The sequence below is a fragment of the Haliotis cracherodii genome, unplaced genomic scaffold (genome assembly GCF_022045235.1).
Source record: "Haliotis cracherodii isolate W230 unplaced genomic scaffold, xgHalCrac1.p SCAF_24, whole genome shotgun sequence".
Classification (NCBI taxonomy): Eukaryota; Metazoa; Mollusca; class Gastropoda; order Lepetellida; family Haliotidae; genus Haliotis; species Haliotis cracherodii.
In genome coordinates this window covers 968853-985871 of record NW_027266280.1, presented here as the reverse complement: position 1 = coordinate 985871, position 17019 = coordinate 968853, and the positions used below count along the sequence as shown (strand labels likewise).

The following is a 17019-nucleotide window of genomic DNA, read 5'->3' as shown; positions in this document are numbered from 1 at the left end:
GTTGTGATATTTGAATAGGCCTCGAATGATGCTAAGATGGAATTTATCAAAATAGAATAGGGATATAAACTACTGGATAACTGAGGATGGTCAATCAGCCTTGGAACCTCCTAGTCATGCTGCTAGGCATCACAGTCACCCAGACTTCTAGAAAGCAAATGGATTTCTACACAGCTCAGCCTCAGAAATTAGTTTCTAAGGACTAGTACAAAACCTATGTCTGAGTCTGTGGCTAAATTGCTAAACTAATTTGTTTTAAAATCAAGTATAGAGAAGTGGTGGAAAATAAAAGTGCTAAAATGTTATTGTTCATGAAGGGCTACAAAATATAGTGGTCTCAATGGATATTTGAAAGTTGGCTTCCCCGCTTTCAGTATACTATACATATCAGCTAACACAAGCAAGGATGGCTGCCAGCAACCATAACTGTCTTCATGGACTAACTAAGAACTACATCTATCATTCATTTCACAATTAACTTCAGTCTTAAAGGCCTTTTGGTTTTAGAAAAGAATTCAAATTATCAAAGATGACCTCATCATACTGTGGCCATCATATACAATCTTTAATTTTTACAGATTATTAATATAAAATTGGACTAAATAAGAACTACATCTATCATTCATTTCACAATTAACTTCAGTCTTAAAGGCCTTTTGGTTTTAGAAAAGAATTCAAATTATCAAAGATGACCTCATCATACTGTGGCCATCATATACAATCTTTAATTTTTACAGATTATTAATATAAAAATGGGCGATTTGAATAGTAACAAGAGTAACTATGTGTATGATGGAGTGTCAGCTTGGTGTGGGAGGAAAGCCCCCAGTAGCATGGGTATGGTGCTGACAAACCTAGAAACACAACCATAGATTTCTGGCTTTCCCAAGGGAGGCAACCCTGCACAGAAAATTGTGGCGTTTTAGCCAACTGGGTCACACAACCCAACTGACAGCATGGGCATGTAAACATGATACAACCACGTCACATCCATTCCAAGTATAGCTGACTACTAGGTGTAAAACGATACATCGGTGCACCGTGAGTTTTATGTGAAGATACAATACACAATATGCATGTTTCTGTATTGATACAAGATGATACAACTGCTGAAACAAATTACTTTCTACTCGTTTAATGATCCCGAACGTTTTTGTCAGTCAGATATCGTAAAATGTGTTGTAATCAGCTTTTCCAATTCACAACTACAGTCTACAACTACAGCTAGCTTTTCCTTTTGAACCTGATCTAAAATATTTCTTGTCAAGAAGTTTCCACATGATTTGATGCAAACATGTGTATCGTGATACGTATCGTATCGTGACCTTGCTGTATCTTTTCACCCCTACTGAGTACCATGGTAAGCAGCACATTCTGTGGACCTTATGTGACCGAACACATCACAAGCAACATACTGCAAGAAACTATTGACTGATTGTGTTGCTTGTCTATCAAAGTTACACTGTACTTCATACAAACAAGGTTGAATATGTCAAGTGGATCTTAATCTTTAAACGATCTATATGTAAATCTGTAATATGTAAACTATGACAGTGGTATCAAATATTCAAATACAACCAATCCTGAAGTGTCACATTGACATTGTTAGTCTCAAGCTCCTTTTAAGGCAATGGTTGATTCTAAATGTATATTGATGTCAATTAAAATCAGACTAACAATTGCCACCATGATCAGTTAATGTCTCTAGCAAAGTACACTGGCACCAGCAAGAGGGCATGACGAGCGAACGTTTTAACCATTAGGCTACCCCACCGCCCTGGCACCAGCAAGAGGGCGTGACGAGCAAACGCTTTAACCACTGGGCTACCCCACCGTCCAAGCACCAGCAAGAGGGCGTGACGAGCGAACGCTTTAACCATTAGGCTACCCCACCGCCCTGGCACAAGCAAGAGTCTATCAATGACTTGTAAACTCAATTCTGAATTCACTGTCTGGATAATTGTTATTTACTTCCACTGAGTTTACAACTTCCCTGGCTGTGGTAGATGGTCTGTCAGACAGTTGTTTCTTTCCATCGAAACAAGCAACACCATGTTGATTGTGTGAAATGCCATGCTGCCCAAGAGAGACACCGTCATTGCCATGGGGATCAAGCGGGACATCACATCCTACAGTTGAGACACCATCATTGCCATGGGGATCAAGCAGGACATCACATCCTACAGTTGAGACACCATCATCGCCATGGGGATCAAGCGGGACATCACATCCTACAGTTGAGGCACCATCATTGCCATTGGGATCAAGCGGGACATCACATCCTACAGTTGACACACCATCATTGCCATGGGGATCAAGTGGGACATCACTTCCTACAGTTAACACACCATCATTGCCATTGGGATCAAGCGGGACATCACATCCTACAGTTGACACACCATCATTGCCATGGGGATCCAGCGGGACATCACATCCTACAGTTAACACACCATCATTGCCATGGGGATCAAGCGGGACATCACATCCTACAGTTGAGACACCATCATTGCCATGGGGATCAAGCAGGACATCACATCCTACAGTTGAGACACCATTATTGCCATGGGGATCAAGCGGGACATCACATCCTACAGTTGAGACACCATCATTGCCATGGGGATCAAGCAGGACATCACATCCTACAGTTGAGACACCATCATTATTACGGAGACCAAGTGAGATGTCAAGTTGGATGCCACAGTGTCCATGTGACAGGTCCTGGGGAACAAGGGCGACATCATCAAAACCAGATGACAAACCCTGCTCTGGTCCACCAGATGACAAATCCTGCTCTGGTCCACCAGATGACAAATCCTGCTCTGGTCCACCAGATGACAAATCCTGGCCTGGTCTACCAGATGACAAATCCTGCCCTGGTCCACCAGATGACAAATCCTGCCCTGGTCCACCAGATGACAAATCCTGCTCTGGTCCACCAGATGACAAATCCTGCTCTGGTCCACCAGACGACAAATCCTGGCCTGGTCTACCAGATGACAAATCCTGCCCTGGTCCACCAGATGACAAATCCTGCCCTGGTCCACCAGATGACAAATCCTGCCCTGGTCCACCAGATGACAAATCCTGCTCTGGTCCACCAGATGACAAATCCTGCTCTGGTCCACCAGATGACAAATCCTGCTCTGGTCCACCAGATGACAAATCCTGGCCTGGTCCACCAGATGACAAATCCTGCTCTGGTCCACCAGATGACAAATCCTGCTCTGGTCCACCAGATGACAAATCCTGCTCTGGTCCACCAGATGACAAATCCTGGGCTGGTCCACCAGATGACAAATCCTGCTCTGGTCCACCAGATGACAAATCCTGCCCTGGTCCACCAGATGACAAATCCTGGGCTGGTCCACCAGATGACAAATCCTGCTCTGGTCCACCAGATGACAAATCCTGGGCTGGTCCACCAGATGACAAATCCCGCCCTGATCCATCAACAATGGGACCGGTGTACACAGAATGGTTATTAGAAACTCCATCAACCTTCAACAAAGCTTCACACTGAACTTCTGCAATAATACCAAGGTGCAGTGGAAACTCACTTTGGCCTTGCATGCCATAAGCTTGACCTTGCATGCGATCAACTTGAGCTTTCATGCCATCAACTTGACCTTGCATGCCATCAGCTTGACCTTGCACATCATCATGTTGACCTTGCATGCCATGAACTTGACCTTGCATGCCATGAACTTGACCTTGCATGTCATCAACTTGACCTTGCATGTGATCAACTTGACCTTGCATGCCATCAGCTTGACCTTGCATGCCATCAGCTTGACCTTGCATGCCATCAACTTGACATTGCATGTCATCAACTAGACATTGCTTATGATCACTCTGACTCTGCATGGCACAATCATATCCATCTGCAACAGCAAGATGATCTCCAAAGATGGCATTAACATGACCTTGGACTTCATTTTGTTCTAGTCCTAAACCCTGCAACTCAGTTCCCTCACTGACAACCACATTCATGCTCCCACTACCAACTTTGCTCTCACCATCCATTCCAGTCTCAACACTGATGTTCTCAACTTCAATCTGAGATTGTAATTCATCATCTGAAGCCATGCTCTCCTCATCATCCACTGGACTGGCATGGTCCATGTAGATCATGTGTCCATCAATCAACATTGTGTCAGTATCAGGGTCTTCTCCACAATAATCAGACTCCCCATCACCTCTAACAACTTCCTCCCATGCATCTTCCTCCTTCTTGTCTTGTTCACTGCCACCCTCTTGAATCCCTGCATCATCTGGAACAACCCTCATTAACATCTTGTCAGGACTACGGTTAACTTTTCTGCCAACCCTTCCTTGTCTCCCTGCAGCAGCATCCTCATCTCTATGGAGGAGTTTCACATGGACGATCTTGTTACTCAGAAGCATAAACCTTTTCCCACAAACGTCACATCTGTATGGCAGCTCCCCGGTGTGAATCCTCATGTGAACATTGAAAGCAAGTTCCTGTTTAAATGTCTTATCACAAACAACACACTCAGCAACATCTTTCTTAGGAAAAGCTTTGGCTCTTTCTCTAATTCGTTCCACACTACATTCAGGTCGTGATGCTGACCGTGCAGAACACTTACTCCCACAATCTGGTTGCTCACCTGGATGGAGTTTCCTCATATGGTATGCCATGTCACCTTTGCGTTTGTAAGAACAGGTGGATATCCTGCATTTGAATTGTTTCTCTGGTGAATGTTTCTGGAAATGGGAATACAACATGGATGGGGTGACTTCTGGCTTGTTGCACAAAGGACACAGATATGGACCTTTTCCACTGCTCTCAGAACAACTTACATAATGTTTTAACACATCTTCCATCCTAGGATAAAATTTCTTGCAAAAAGTGCATGGGTAACGTCTTTCATTGGAAGTCAGCTTATGATCATTGTTGATAGCTGAAGAAGCAGATCCATGTGGAAATTTCTTTGCAATATTTTGTTTAGAAGATGTTGAAGACACACTGCCAATTTTAAAAGAAACAACATGTTTTTTACTCATATGAATTTTCAAGCTGCTCGGCAATGCGAACACTCTCTGGCATATTTTACATTGATGTTGATTGGAAAGAGGAGTGTTGGTGTTGTCTTGCCTCGGATGGCTGGTTCCAGTCCTAAGGCTCTTGTACTGAGACTCCTGGTTCTGCCCATCGTGCACCTTCTTCAGGTGGCCCTTCAGAGTATAGGGCAGAGAGAACTTTTTCTCACACATGTCACACTGGTATGGTTTGATGCCAGTGTGTGTCCTCACGTGAATGATCAGACGACTCAAGATACTAAACTTTCTGTCACAAAATACACACAGTAGAGGTTCACTGGAAACAAGGGCACCATCCATGATTTGTTTCAGGCTGTGCGTTGTGGAGTGAGTCTGCAAATGGCGTCGACAAGCAGTCTGCGAGTCAAATTCAGTTTTACAAATTCTGCATCTATATCTTTGTTTGTTATCCAAAATTCTTAGTTGTTTCTGCAACAGCTTAGGCTGAACTTGTGTCACACAGAGTTTGCTCTTCGGGTTAGTGTGGCACTTCAAGTGATATGTCTGCTTCACTTTTGATGAGAACTTCTCATCACAAAGGATACAATTAAAAAGCTTCTGTCCACTTCCTCCTCCATCTGTGCAGAAGCTGGTAGAAAACATGGTCTTTCTCCTATTTAAATGCCTCCAAGCATGGAGTTTGAAATGGTGCTTATCAGTAAAAACTCTATAACACGTTTTACATCTGTATTGTGTCTGTTCTGTCTTCTTGAACTGTTTGAGGAAAGTCACATTGTCCTGTTCAAATCCTTTTATGTAGAGTCTGCTCTGAGGGTTCAAGTGGTAGGTGATATGTTTCTTCAGATGGTGTCGGAATGAAAAGTGCTCCCCACATGGGCAACTGAACGATGTTTCTCCTGTATGTCTCTTCACATGGCTGTTCAGCTCAAATGTAAAGTGAAACGTTTTGTTGCACTTGCCACATTGACATAATCTGGCAGCCTGGGAACGTTTAATTTTACTTTTCAATGATTTCTTAGAAGGGTATAATTTATAATGTTCCACCTTTATATGAGCAAGTAGGTCGTGGGATGTTTTGAACGTTGTCCCACACCCGGAACACACAAACAAGTCTCCTTCGCTGCCATTGACATGTGACAACTTGTGACGTTTAAGATTAAAAACGTTGGTGAAAGATTTTCCGCAAAAACAGTCATGTGGTTTGGTCCTAACATGCACCCTCATGTGGGATGACAATCCTGACTGGTTAGAAAACCACTTCTTACACAACAAACACCTATTACCACTTCTGGCTTTCTTTGAACAGCGTGGATCATATGATGATTCCACTTTGATGGAGGACTCTTCGTTCTTTGATGTCAGTTTGCCTCGGTTTGGAGATGACCCGTTATCTTCAGCTTCTATGTTTATGTTATCAGGGGTACCTGGGTGTTGAGATCTCTTGTGATGATAAATCTGATGAGCGTAGGAAAATAATTTTCCACAAATGTTACAAGAGTGAGGTTTTTCTCCGGTGTGCATCCGTAAATGAAGTTTGTAACAATACCAATTGGAGAAACTTTTGCCACATACAGAACACTTGTTTGGTTCACCTTTTCGGACATGGCAACCTTTTTTGCTTTGGATATTGTGTTTAGTCTGGTGATGTTTGGATGTCTTTTGTTGTGCTTTTGTTGTGCTGTGAGCCATTGTCATCTCTGGAGCTTCACGAGACAGGTCTAGATGAGACTTATGCTGTATTTTGGAGTTTTTGTGGGCCATCCTCACATGACAACACAAATCAGATTGACGAGTAAAATCTTTACCGCAGACCTGACATGGAAAACTTGACTTGTTATGCCGTCTCAAATGGCGGTACAAAACATCCTTCCTGCTGAATACTTGATCACAGACAGGGCACTGATGTACAGAGTCCTGATGTCGTGCACTTGACAATTTTGTATGGATGATTCGTAAGTGGCGATACAGATTGTACACCTGCGAAAACACTCTTCCACACACCTTACACTCATGACGCTGAGGGGAGCTGTGTTGTTTTAGATGCTTCCTTAAATTATCCGGTCTATTGAACATCCTCTTGCAAACAGGGCACCTCAGGGATTCGAGGTCTTCATCACTGTTCGTCACAAGTGCAGATGCGGTGTAATTTTTCATTGTTGGATGGGCAGTTTTCATATGGCGCTGTAGATTGTACACATTTGAATATGACTTTTTGCACACCTGACAATCATAACGTTGAGGCAACCGGTGTAGTTGGACATGCTTCCTCAACAGTTCTGGTCTACTAAACATCCTCTTGCATACAGGGCACTTCAGGGCTTCTAGATCCTTGTCACTCTCTCCCGACTCATCTGCAGATGCACTGTCATTGATCGCTGTTGTATGGGCAACCTTCATGTGGCGTTGTCGACTTGACTGTTCGGTGAAGGACTTGGCACATAGGCGACACTGGAAGCGTAACACTGAGCAGTGATGTCTGACATGCCTCAATAAAACATCTTTTCTTGTGAATGTTTTCTTGCAAATAGAGCACTGAAGTCTGGATTTGACTATGCTCGGAACATCTTGTTTAGCCCTGGGAATTACTGTGTTCGTGTGTTTGCCATGGGCCAGTCTTACATGGCGACAAAGGTTATTCTTCATAGTGTAGGATCTGTCACACCACTGGCACTGGTGGCGCATGCATAAACCATGTTGTTTCACATGTTTCCTCAAAACATCTTGACTCGAGAACCTCTTATTGCAAATTGAACAGCAATGATTTAATTTTAATTTTTTGTGGGCGCTCCTTTTATGCTGATATAGCTTGTTCCAGTTGGTGAAGGTCTTGTCACACTCGGGACATGGGTATGATTGTGTCGATGTTCCTTGTTTCAAGATTCCGTTCTGAATATCTGAACCTCTGGATTTATCCAGACACGCGGACTCAGGAACACTTTCACCTTGGTTATAAGTGGAGGAAGTTTGTTGTGGTGTCCTCACTTTGTGGGAGAATTTCATATGATTAAGCATGTGGACTTTTTTGCTGAACGCTTGTCTGCATATCTTACATTGGTGTTGTCGTTTAGAACTGGTCTGTGAAGGAATACTGTCATGAGCCCTCTTCAAGTGGCGCTTTAGCCAACTCTGGAAAGAAAACACCTTTTCGCACAAGGAACACTTGTAACCTCCCCTTGCATGGATGTTCAGATGGTGTTGCAAGTCATACGCTCTTAGAAACCTCTTCCCACATATTGAGCAAACATGGGGTTTTGCTTCGTACTTCTCACCAGATTCCAGATTAATGACATGTGTCTGCAAATGTTGCTTCAAGTAAAAAACTGCTTCAAACGTTTGACGACAAATGTGACAAACATATTTACAACCTGTGGATTCAGGTTCCTCAGACACAGGAGTTTCCAGGTTTAGACCAGAGCTTTCACCGACTGTTGTGGGTTCAGTTTTGTACAGACCTGGTGTGTCTTGTTTAACATGGACCTTGCTGACTTGGTTCATGAGTCGATGTGTGTCTGTGTGAAGTTTGAGGTACACGTAGGACCTGAATGTCCTGTCACACATGAAGCACCGATAGACCTCCTGTACACTGTCCTTGAGTGATCCAGTAGGCTGGAGTTTGGCGTGAGTGTCACGGTGTTGTTTGAGGTCAACATACGATCTGAATGCCCTGTCACACTGATTACACTTATAGCTTTCTTTCTGCTTGGTGTTTTTGGATGCTGAGAAACTTGTGTGTTGTTCTTGAGGACCCAGCTCATTCATGTGTAACCTTATGTGTTTATTTCGACCCTGGAATGTTGGAAATACCTTACCACAAAATTTACATTTGAACAATTTGTCTGTGGATTTCAAGTTCATGGCCTTTACTGCTTTGTGGCTTCTCATGTGAGAATTTCGTCCCCGATACGTTTTGAAGGATTTACCACAGACCCGACAGGAGAACTGATTGTTGACCTGAGAACCACCTTGAGCATTCTGTTTATTGTGTGTCTTCATGTGTGCGATGAGATGTGTTTTCTGAAAGAATGCCTTATCACAAGTTGCACACTTGTGCGGTCGATGACCGGTGTGAATTTTCATGTGCACATTTAGGCTGGACTTATTAGCCAGGACACGATCACAAACAAAGCACCTACAGACATTAGTGCTCTTGGAGGTCGTATCACGCCTCTTGACCCCCTTGTCCATTCTGGCCAGGTGCTGTGTCTACCAGGGTTACTCTCTGATTAGGTCAAGACAGCCCTGCTTCTTTATCAATTCAATCTTTTCAGGTTCCTGATTATGTTCTTGTGTTTTGTTCTGAAGACTATCATCCTCCACAGCTTTGGTTCCCTCCAAGATGGCCATATTTCTGAAATCAAAAGTGTCTTTATAACTTCCACCTCTCTCCATGGTAAACCCTGTTATGAATATTCTAAACATCATAACCACTTTGAACAGTATTCCAGTTGTATTGCGGTGTGTCAGCTTGTGGGAGGAAAGACCCAATTGATGCAGGCCTCAGACGTTTACCACTTTGGTGAAACCAACGAGCACGAGTATGGTGCTGACAGACCTAGAAACATAATCGGGGCTAACATAGCACGGGAATTGTGCTGACAAACCTAGAAACATAATCAGGGCAAAACGAAATCACAACTTCTGGGATGAGGAATTGTTTATTTGTTTGTTGTTGAACGCTGCACTCTGCAATATTCCAGCTATATGACGGCAGTCTGTAAATAATCGAGTCAAACCAGTGATTTACATCATGGACATCGATCCACGCAATTGGGATCGATAACATGCATTAACCAAGTCAGCAAACCTGACAACCTGATCCCATTAGTAGCCTCTTACGACAAGCATAGTCGCCTTTTATGGCAAGCATGGTTTGCTGAAGACCTATTCTACCCTGATCTTCACGGGGACAAGAATGGGTTGCTGAAGACCTGTTCTATCCCGGATCTTCACGGGTCTGAGGAATTACTCAGATCAATAGCGGATGTGGACCACATTCAGTTTGATCGTTGTAGTGCCTATTCTGACCTAGGTCACAACTATATACAGGGGTGCTGGGGACCTATTCTGACCTAGGTCTCAACTATACACAGGGGTGCTGGGGACCTATTCTGACCTAGGTCTCAACTATACACAGGGGTGCTGGGGACCTATTCTGACCTAGGTCTCAACTACACACAGGGGTGCTGGGGACCTATTCTGACCTAGGTCTCAACTATACACTGGGGTGCTGGGGACCTATTCTGACCTAGGTCTCAACTTTACACAGGGGTGCTGGGGACCTATTCTGACCTAGGTCTCAACTATACACAGGGGTGCTGGGGACCTATTCTGACCTAGGTCTCAACTATACACAGGGGTGCTGGGGACCTATTCTGACCAAGGTCTCAACTATACACAGGGGTGCTGGGGACCTATTCTGACCTGGGTTCCAACATTACATAGAGCGCCAGGGACCCATTCTGACCAGACTGCATGGGAATTTTCTGACCTGGGTCTCCACTGTTGGGGTCCTTTGCATAGTTTATCACTGCCCTTTTATCACTGCTCTCCATAACGAACAATCTCAGCACTTGCCTGTGCAGCACACAAAATAACACGACTTCTCACTTGTCACCATGTTTTAAGATCCATGTTAAAAGGAACAGCCAAATGAGACATAAAACAACAGGATTAACTTGCCCGACATCAACATGTCTCAGCCTTGTGTTATGTCTGAAGCAGCCCACCTCACACCATTTATGGATAACAACTTCTTTAATTACTGTAAAGGCGACGTTTCAGTATAGATCCTTATACCTTATGCTTGACAAGGGTATAAGGATCTATACTGAAATGTCACATTCACAGTATAAAAGAAGTTGTTATCCATAAATTGTGTCTACTTTTTAATCTGTCAATTTTTAAGTAATGCCTACCAAACAAATTAGCACCTATTGTAAAGAGTAACTACAGACAACGTCATGTGTAAGTAAGTCAGAGGTGGCTTGTCGGCTGTTTTCAGCTCACCTCGTTAGTGAGGGCTTAGATTGGCAGCTTCTTGTGACATGGCCCCTTTTCTTAAAACAACAGTTTCTGTTAATCCCCAACAAGCTGGATTAGGTGGCCTGACTCGTTGACTTGGTTGATAACATGTAACATACCCCAACAGTGGATTGTTGCTCATAATATCAATCACTGGTTTGTCTGGTCCAGACTTGATAACTCCCAGATTGTTGTCACATAGCTGGAATATAGGTCAGTGGGGTGTTACCAGGAAAGACATATTGCCACCTGAATCACTGTCCTATTATCAACATACGTGGCTCAAGTCCCCAAAGAACACCTTAATATCTTTTCTGTGCCAAGCGTTACCAACCCCTGTTCGACCCGTGAAGATCCAGGACAGAATAGGTCTTCAGCAACGCATGCTTGTCGTAAAAGGCGACAATGCTTATCGTAAGAGGCGACTAACAGGATCGGGTGGTCAGGCTCGCTGATTTGGTTGATGCATGTCGTCGATCCCAATAGCTTGGATCAGTGCTCATGATATCATTCACTGGATTGTCTGGTCCAGACTCGATTATTTACAGACCATCGTCATATAGCTAGAATATTGCTGAGTGATTTCTCACATTTGAACTAAACATGCTAAACATTTCCCGATTCATGTTGATGTTCATGTTACAGGTAGCATAACTAATGTGTCTGTGTCAGGTCGACCTGTATTTCACTGACCTCCACCTGACCTGCTGTTTACTCGTCCTAGTTAACACAACTATAGAAGCACTATGTTCTACTACACAGAGGGTTTTGATCTGAACACAGCATCGTGTGGTAACAGGAATTTACAAGAGATGTCAGCCACAATGTACTTATTTCGGTCCATGATTTCATAGAAAATTGTGGTAGGTTTGTACATTGAGTATAGATATATATTAAGCTAATATGCACATGACTGTAGTGTTGGTAACATAAATGGTCGTTTTGCTATATAATCTGTATTGTTCCTTGACCTTAATTCTATGTCAACATAACTGTAATTATGCAACTGATCACCGCGTTTACACAAGCCAGCTGGGCTTGTTTACCAATCCCTTTCAACTTCGGTTGATAAAATATGTTTAAACTACATGGTAAGCGTGAAGAAACATGGTTAGTACATCTCAGTATTTCGCTGAATTTTCATGCCCTCACCATGACCCGAGAGGAATTCAGAACAGCCTACCTACATGGTTGTGTTGAACTTAAAAAACATAGGAAATTTAGAGTTACTTCCCTTTGACTTCGCCTGACGCTTTAGCCTTTGGTATTAAATTTGTTTGCCACGCATGCGACCGCAAACAGATTCAGAAAAAATGAGAAATAATGACTTCACATCGTTCACGATTAATGCTACCTGGCATATCAAAACATATAACACGGAGAGTATGTATGCAAAGCGAGGAGCTAGCTTACTTTGCTGCCGATATGTCATGAAATCTGTTTGCGTCCTTAAAAACAATCACATATTGACCGCTGAAACGAAACAAGTGTTAGAGTCAGTAGTCGGTGAGGGGAATATACGAACCACAATTACACAGGTAGGACTACATGTGTCTCCAGACTGTAAGAGCAGGCTCCTCCCACAATCACGTTCATCTCGCGAGCTGAACACACGACCTATTTCCTCCATGCATGTGAAGCGGGATTTCACTTGTCACGTGACACCACACCCGTCAATCAAATCTCCACAAATGCAGTGTGGACACGTTTAGTTATTGGTTCAGTGGGTCTGAGATCATCGCTTGGTCATTGCGATTCGCGACGGCCTTGAATGCAGGGCAGCACGGTTGGAAAGTGATAGTTATAAAAATGATTTTTTATTGTTTTAATTTTTTTGGTAATATATTTCCTGTAGCATACAATGTTCTAACACGTCTAATTCATGTTATCTATTTCCTGTTCACCACATACGGAAGTAGTGTATATGTAATTTCATTCACTTTTAAATGAGCAACACATGTAATTACTACCGCAGAACGTATTTATTCTATATAAATTAAGTAAAACGTTAATTGATTAAAAACCTAGTACTGCAACCATTTTAAAAATCGTTCGATATTTGATACCAATTCATGCGCAATTTACCCGTATATCGCACTTTAATTATTTGAATGTTGTCGGTAATAAACGAACACTGTTATTAAGGAATGATATTTCAAATTCAGTTGTTGTTTTCCCAGTGTGGTTGCATTTGTTTACATATCCAGAGCACAGGTAACTGTGACGTCAGAGCATTGCCTGTTACATATATGTAACACACGTGAGACAGCGCCACCTGCAGGACGTGAAAGTAAGGAAACACAATATTAAAACAAGTTATAAAATAGAGTATTTTTTAATTCACCAACAATGTAATACACATCGTGCAATTTGAACTATGGCTTTTTTTCTAAACAGAGAGTGAGTGAGTATATAGAGGTTATCACGCGAGTGTGTTTGGGGGTGGTAAATATCCTGCATTAGGAATAAACATTGTATTTAGCGAGCCTTGGCGAGCTAAATACATAGTGTTTATTCCTAATACGTTTGGGCTACCCCGCCGCCCTAGACAGAGAAAGCGTCCTGTGTAAATAAAGGATGATACACACTCACGTACAAACGCACGCGCACCCTTCCACATCTTATTTCTATGGTGGTAACGCTGAATGACGTATTGAATGCTGCACATATATTTCTTGACCAGCACTGTTTTCCAAAACGTCGAATGATCTGATTTGAGTCGGAAAAAGTGTGTTTAAAGATAGCTATTCATGATATCAATCACAGGATTGTCTGGTCAAGATTCGATTCATTACAGACCGCCGTCATATATAGCTGGAATATTGCTGAGTGCGTCGTTAAACAACAAACAAACAAACAAAAGCATCGAAATATGAACGTATGTGGTAAAACAGCTGGGACAGACGAAGGCTGGTGTCACACCCACAAGTCTCCCTGGGTCGATGCACCGGGATTCTATGATTGTGGGTTCGAATCCCGGTTCGGCCTGATTATGTTTCTAGGTTTGTCAGCACCATACCCATGCTCGTGGGTTTCACCAAAATGGTAAATGTCTGAGACCTGCATCACCTCGGGCTTTCCTCCCACATTAAGCTGACACGCCGTGATGTAACTGAAATAATGTTAAAAGCGGCGTCAAACCCAACTCACTCACTCACTCACTGCTCCACGGACCCAGTGTATACAGGCCGGCCATGACAAAGGCAACAGTGAGAGTTGTCAGGGGTAATTATAAGCGTGCGTTATGCATTATAAACTCGAAATTACAATGCTGCTCTTAATTAGCCACTCTGCCCCGAAGCAGTGCTTACCCAGCCCGGCGACAGGAAGGCGTGGCGCTATGGGGTGAAGCTTTGTATGTTAAGTAGATATGGTCAAACTCGGATTTGTTTAATCCTAGCGGAAAAAATAACCGTGCTTCCAAGGAGTGTAAATGTTATGTTATTGAAAATAACAACTAATATTTGGTCATTCGTCTGATCAATGTTTTAGCATAACAAGTTCACCGACAAAACCCAGACCTGGTTACAGTGACAGAGAGACACGCCCTACAAAGGGATGGTGTAACGCTTCCGGTGGCGCACTCATGCGGATAAGACGTGTTTAGGCAGTCACGTTGCCTAAATCCACCCCAATCGATTAAAAATGGCCAGTAAAAATGAACAAACAGAAAGGGAAAAGCGAGAATGATGTACAATCTTCCACACAAAGTTCTAATGTGGATGGGGTGTGTGGGGTGCACGGGTGGCCCAGTCGTCTAATGCGCCGCGATTCGCTGTGCAGAGTTGCGTCCCTTGGGCACGCCAGAAACCTCTGATTGTGGGTTCGAATCCCGGTTCGCCCCGATTATGTTTCTAGGTTTGTCAGCACCATACCCGTGCTCGTGGCTTTCACCGAAGTGGTAAACGTCTGAGACCTGCATCACTTCGGGCTTTCCTCCCACATTAAGCTGACACGCCATGATATAACTGGAATAATATTAAAAGCGGCGTTAAACCCCACTCACTCACCAAGTCACTCTAATGTGGATGAATACATCACAACAAGAAGTAGAACGCATGGAAAAGAAACATCGACGATGTCTGTAAGCAACGTCAAAGACATGAAAACTTTCATTCTCAAATCGTTGTCCGAACACATCCAAAGAAATTACTACTAAGATAGACACTGTCAATTTCGAATTAAATACATTACCGATTACAACTGACGAAATTCTCCAATCCGATGTTTTCAACGCCGCTCAGATAACCGAGAATAAATCGGAGATGACTGAACTGAGTGAGTGAGTGAGTATGGTTTTACGCCGCTTTTAGCAATATTCCAGCAATATCACGGCGGGGGACACCAGAAATGGGCTTCACATATTGTACCCATGTCGGGAATCGAACCCGGGTCTTCAGCATGACGAGCGAACGCTTTAACCACTAGGCTACCCGACCGCCCCTGAATGAACTGAGAGCAGAGGTGAATGAATTACGCGAGGAGACAGAACAATAACTATTAATTCAGGAAACGTATCACCGTAAATCCAACCTACTTGTACACGGAATACCAGAATCAGACCAGCCGGAGCCGGCGTGCAGAGAACTTTTCCACGATTTGGATATTGACGGAAGCGACACAATGTTGTTTGTCATCATTCACAGGTTGCCTCGCCACAGTAGTAACCCTCGAGCAACAAACGCGCCGAATCCGATTATCTTAAAAATTTGTGTCAATGAAAGACAGACAAAATGTATTGGAGGCAAACTTTAAAAAAATTCGGTTCTCAGAGAAAAACGAATCTCGATCCGCACGATCTCCCGGTCCCACTGAAGAAGTATCGTGGTAAACTTGCCGCAAAATCGTATGAGATGAGACTGTTGCTCAAAGTTCAGGCAAGGATCCAAGAGAGGGGAACAGATATATTCCTACCATGCAGATAGAACCTAGATCAACGCTGGAGAACAGTTCACCCGAAGGAGGACATCCAGGCGATTAAACTTGAAGTTGATATCGAAAAGAAACTGGCATCCCTCTGAGCGCGTCGTGTATGTTTTTTTACTATCTATAGCAAATTGCATGAGATCATGTGACCAGCTGATTAACCCTCTCTGTGTTTCCCTCTGTGCTGAGTCGCGACGTTGATTCTCGAGTCTTCGATGATTAACAACCCCATTAGTGTTTGGAGTATTGTTCTCATGTGCGCCAACCCATTAAATAGCTGCTCAGCGTGTCGCTGGACCGCGGGGCTCCCCCAATCTGTTGCTTACGGCTCTTGCATTCATATTATATTGCTACAACTAAAATAACTATCTTTTCAACCATATTATTCTTCTTGCAAAAAATACATTCACCAGTCAAGCAGTAAGAAAACTCCATTATGCTCTCCTTTCTTCATAAAAAAATATTAAAAGATGTATGTAAAATAGAAAAAAAATATCGCAAAGAAAAATAGTAGTATTAAAAAAATTGACAGAAAATGGAAGGAATTATCAGCCTACTTGATATAATTTATCAGTCAATCCAATAAATGTATATACCCATATCCGATCATGTTTTAACGAATTGCTACACTTATATGCCTCATGTACCAATGTTACATTTATGTCTACTGAATTGAAATAAAAATATTTGAAAAAACAACGGAAAAAACAAACATTAGGCAACATTAAATCGAGAACTCTACGTGGTCTACTGTGTAGCAATCGTGATTGTTAGATTCTATGTGCACAGCAGGAACACGCCTTATAAGACCAAAGTATAAAGAAGGAGGATTATTTTTGACAAAAAATCCAAAGAACTATCAAGAAACGTAAAATTTATTTTTTTTGGAAAAAAAATTGTTAGAAATTATGGGATGATATTACAATTTAAATATGTTGGAGAATATGGAATGGTATTGTAGTATTTTAGCTTTCTATGGTTGATAATACAGAACGACTTTCTGTGTAAAAAAAACAAAAAAACCAAACTGAATTAACAATGTCAATATCG

At 42.7% G+C, this 17019-nt stretch overlaps 1 protein-coding gene across 1 annotated transcript; it reads right to left on the bottom strand.

Annotated features, from left to right (window-relative positions):
• Positions 1 to 1917: 1917 nt before the first annotated feature.
• Positions 1918 to 12661, bottom strand: LOC139472545 (uncharacterized). The gene is made up of 2 exons (XM_071255016.1): positions 12569 to 12661; positions 1918 to 9370 (listed from the first exon to the last, which is right to left on the bottom strand). Exon 2 carries the CDS (start codon positions 9205 to 9207, stop codon positions 1918 to 1920), a length of 7290 nt encoding a protein of 2429 aa, XP_071111117.1. The 5' UTR covers positions 9208 to 9370; positions 12569 to 12661.
• Between the last annotated feature and the right edge of the window lie 4358 nt (positions 12662 to 17019).